This window comes from Limulus polyphemus, unplaced genomic scaffold, assembly GCF_000517525.1.
Source record: "Limulus polyphemus unplaced genomic scaffold, Limulus_polyphemus-2.1.2 Scaffold12041, whole genome shotgun sequence".
In the NCBI taxonomy this organism is placed as follows: Eukaryota; Metazoa; Arthropoda; class Merostomata; order Xiphosura; family Limulidae; genus Limulus; species Limulus polyphemus.
Window position 1 is genome coordinate 9,077 of NW_013677651.1, and position 4,319 is coordinate 13,395.

Here is a 4,319-nt window from a genome sequence, read left to right on the forward strand (position 1 = left end):
TGTTGTTGTTGTTTTCTACTTTACATTGCTACTTATTATTAAATATCTTCATGTTGCTGTTGTTGTTGTTGTTTTCTACTTTACATTGCTACTTATTATTAAATATCTTCATGTTGCTGTTGTTGTTGTTGTTTTCTACTTTACATTGCTACTTATTATTAAATATCTTCATGTTGCTGTTGTTGTTGTTGTTGTTTTCTACTTTACATTGTTACTTATTATTAAATATCTTCATGTTGCTGTTGTTGTTGTTGTTTTCTACTTTACATTGCTACTTATTAAATATCTTCATGTTGCTGTTGTTTGTGTTTTCATTTTTATTTTGCTGCGTTTTGTTAATTCTGATGTATTCTAATTTTATTGAAACTGAAGTATTTTTAAACTTCATCTATTCTGGAATTGTGTTTCAGTTAGTTTCCTTTCTTTCTACACATCGCTAATAAATAATCCTTTAGTAGTTATTATTAAGGTACAAAAATATGCAGGTATTTCAAGATTAGCTAGCTTTATTTGTTAAAAAAGATAATTGAAGTTGGTTTTCTGCTGACAGTAATTATAACAACTGTCGCTTAGTTTTATTGTTACAGATACTTGAAGCGTCACAGCGAAATATTTTTTTATCTATTTTGTTTCAGATTTTTACGATATTACAGTGAAAGATTGTTACGGTTTTGGTTCCAACACAACCGAAGTGAAACTGATTGATTCTGAAGGGTAAGTGACTTTAGATCGATAATTGTTGACTTTTGTTACCCGTACTGACTGTTGTTGATATAAGTAACTTATCCCCTAATGAATGCAATATCGTGATTTTTATGTTGTGAGTATTGAAAGCGCATAACCGTGAACCTAAACTATTTGTTGACGTATTCTTGAAGACTTAAGTCAGGCCTACAATCATTACAAATATGTACATATTATTGTAGCCCTCAGTCAGGCCTACAATCATTCTAAATACGTACATATTCTTGAACACCTCAGTCAGGCCTACAATCATTCAAGACTTCAGTCAGGCCTACAATCATTCTAAATATGTACATATTATTGTAGCCCTCAGTCAGGCCTACAATCATTCTAAATACGTACATATTATTGAACACCTCAGTCAGGCCTACAATCATTCTAAATATGTACATATTATTGTAGCCCTCAGTCAGGCCTACAATCATTCTAAATACGTACATATTGTTACATATTGAAATTTCGAATTGTCCGAAGCGGAGTTAGATAATTTAACTTTAGTAGTTAAATTGTACTTTGGATTTAGTATTTAAAGATATTGTTTGTTTGTTAGTAATTAAGCACAAAGCTACACAATGGGCTATCTGTACTCTGCCCATCACGGGTATCGAAACCCTGTTTCTAGCGTTGTAAGTCCGCAGACATACCAAAGTGCAACTGGGGGGGGGGGGGGCATTTAAATATATGCCGATAGATTAGTCAATTTACGATATTTGCCAACAAGATTGATACACACCGTTTTCGTTTTTAACACAAATACGTTTTAATATACACACAACAGTTGGGTAATGTTTTCGTAAAAATACTAATGTCAGATGAGTTAAATGATTTGTAATATTCGAGATTTATAAATATTCATGGTCAAATATCTTAAGTTTTCCGATTGATAAGCGTTATAAAAATCACAATTATAACTTTCGAAGTTTATTGCACACTGATTATAGCGAACTACTAATAGACACTCCATACAACTAATGGTTGTATTTATAGGCGTGGAAAGGTTTTCTAGAAAATTCAGATTACATAACAATACCGAGCTATATTTAAACGTTTAGGTATATAGATATATTGTTGATTCCTTCTCTCGAGAATCTTCTACAACTTTGGAAAATAGGCGGGAGTTTCGCAATTCATATCTAACACTACAAGCTATGCATGTTTTTAAATATAAACTTCATCTAAACAAACGTTGATATCAAAATAAATATATAATAACAAATTCGTTACAATATTCTTGTAGCCCTCAGTCAGGCCTACACTCATTTTCTCGTACCCCTCAGTTAGGCTTACACTCGTTCTAAATAGAAAATATGTGGTATTACAATGTAGTCTTAGCCAGTAGAATATAAACAAGAAGTTCGATGGAAATATGTGTCAGGAATGGGAAAAATTTTCGCATTTCACTCAAAAAATATGGGCAAGTCATCGAGAGCTGACGAATCGACGTGCCTTGTTCTCACTGTGATTCACTGATAAGTCTGACTCTGGAGGATTTTCATGCCAAAAAGATTTGATACTTGCAGTTGGTAGAGCACAGATAGCCCTTTGAGTAGCTTTGTGTTTAACTAAAACCAGACAAAGAAAGCTGCCTCCTTTAAATCTTAATATGCAAAAACTAGTTTGAAAAAAAAATCTATATAGCAAATTTACATATTTTTCGAGAGCTGGTAACGAAATGTGCGTTATGTTGATGTGCGACACCTGCCTTACTCGTATTATCAGGATCGCTTTTATTTTATTTTTTATTGCGAACAGCGAAAGTTTCCAGGTTCCCTGGTCTGCAGTTTGATTAATTCAAAATTCTGACTGAAGTCTTAGTTCTTATTCTTTGTAACAAATAAAGCATGTTTTTATCAAATGAGTAACAACGGGTGTTCTGGTTGCGTCAACTTTAAAAATGGCTGCCTTCTCTTGTTTACAACAATGATCTCAACAAAGGTATTTTCAGGCTACCTCTGTATTAGCGCTTTTGTCCTAGACCTTTGGTAGTCCATTCCAATCCTTCTTCATTGTGTTCTTCCCTTTCTTTCTGGGAATCGTGAGTAAGCCCATCTTCACTTTCTTTCTGGGAATCGGGAGTTAGCCTATTTTCCCTTTTTTTAGAATCTTGAGTAAGCCCATTTTCCCTTTCTTTATGGGAACCTTCAGTAAGCTAATTTCCCCTTACTCTCTCTAGAGATCTTCAGTAAGCCCATTTTCCTTTTCTTTTTTATGAATCTTCAGGGAGCTCATCTTCCCTTTCTCTCTCTGGGAATCTTAATTAAGCCCATCTTCCCTTTCTTTCTGGGAATCTGAGTGAACTCATCCTATATACGTATACAGACAGGTTGTATTTACATTATTACATAAAGAATTGTTCTACATTTAACAAACTCCCAACGTGAACAAAGCATGGACATTTCTTCCAGCTGCTGTGATACCAACTTCCACTCCAAGTTTAACTTGAACAAATCATAGACATTTCTTCCAGCTGCTGTGATACCATCTTCTTCTCTAAGTTCGATTTCAACAAATCATACATGTTTCTTACAGGTGCTCTGATACCAACTTCCTCTCCAAGTTCAACTTCGACAAATCATACATGTTTATTACAGGTGCTCTGACACTAACTTCCGAAGTTTCACTTCAACAAATCATGGACATTTCTTTCAGGTGCTCTAAGACCAACTTCCTCTCCAAATTTCGCTTCAACAAAACAGCCCAGGCGGCAGATGCTGTGTTATTTTCTACCTTCAAGTTTCCAAACACACAGAAAGTTCACCTGCAGTGTGATATTATACTGTGTAAACGGAGTTGTCCCCAAGTAAGTTGTGCTGATAATGAATCATTTTGTTCATACGAATATTATGCCAGTAAATGTTTAGGAAATAATTGTATCACGGAGTGAATGTGTGGAAAATATCTGCATCACGGAGTGAATGTTTAGGAAATATCTGAATCACGGAGTGAATGTTTAGGAAATAACTGTTTCACGGAATGAATGTGTTGAAATATCTGCATCATGGAGTAAATGTTTAGGAAATAATTGTATCACGGAGTGAATTTTTAGGAAATATCTGTATGATCGAGTACATGTTTAGGAAATATCTGCATCATGGAGTGAATGCTCAGGAAATATCTGCATCATGGAGTGAATGCTCAGGAAATATCTGCGTCACGGAGTGAATGTTTGGGAAATATCTCCATCGTCGAATTAAAGTTAGAAAAATATCTGCATCATGAAGTATATGTTTAGGAAATATCTGTATCATGGAGTATATGTTTAGGAAATATCTGTATCATGAAGTATATGTTTAGGAAATATCTGTATCATGAAGTATATGTTTAGGAAATATCTGTATCATTGAGTAAATATTTTGGAAAGAAATATCTGCGTCATGGAGTAAATGATTGGGATAGGAAATATCTGCGTCATGGAGTAAATGATTGGGATAGGAAATATCTGCGTCATGGAGTAAATGATTGGGATAGGAAATATCTGCGTCATGGAGTAAATGGTTGGGATAGGAAATATCTGCGTCATGGAGTAAATGTTGGGATAGGAAATATCTGCGTCATGGAGTAAATGATTGGGATAG

The 4,319-nt window shown here is 34.4% G+C and overlaps 1 protein-coding gene across 1 annotated transcript in view; it reads left to right on the top strand.

Moving 5' to 3' along the window:
• The window catches only part of LOC106476908, a gene marked incomplete at both ends in the record, with an annotated part of 11,076 nt that extends 7,532 nt beyond the window's left edge, over positions 1-3,544 (top strand). The window contains 2 exons of the mRNA XM_013937524.1: positions 636-714; positions 3,394-3,544. Coding sequence (XP_013792978.1) covers positions 636-714; positions 3,394-3,544 — 230 coding nt within the window. The remainder of the gene's footprint in view (positions 1-635; positions 715-3,393) is intronic.
• Positions 3,545-4,319: the final 775 nt, after the last annotated feature.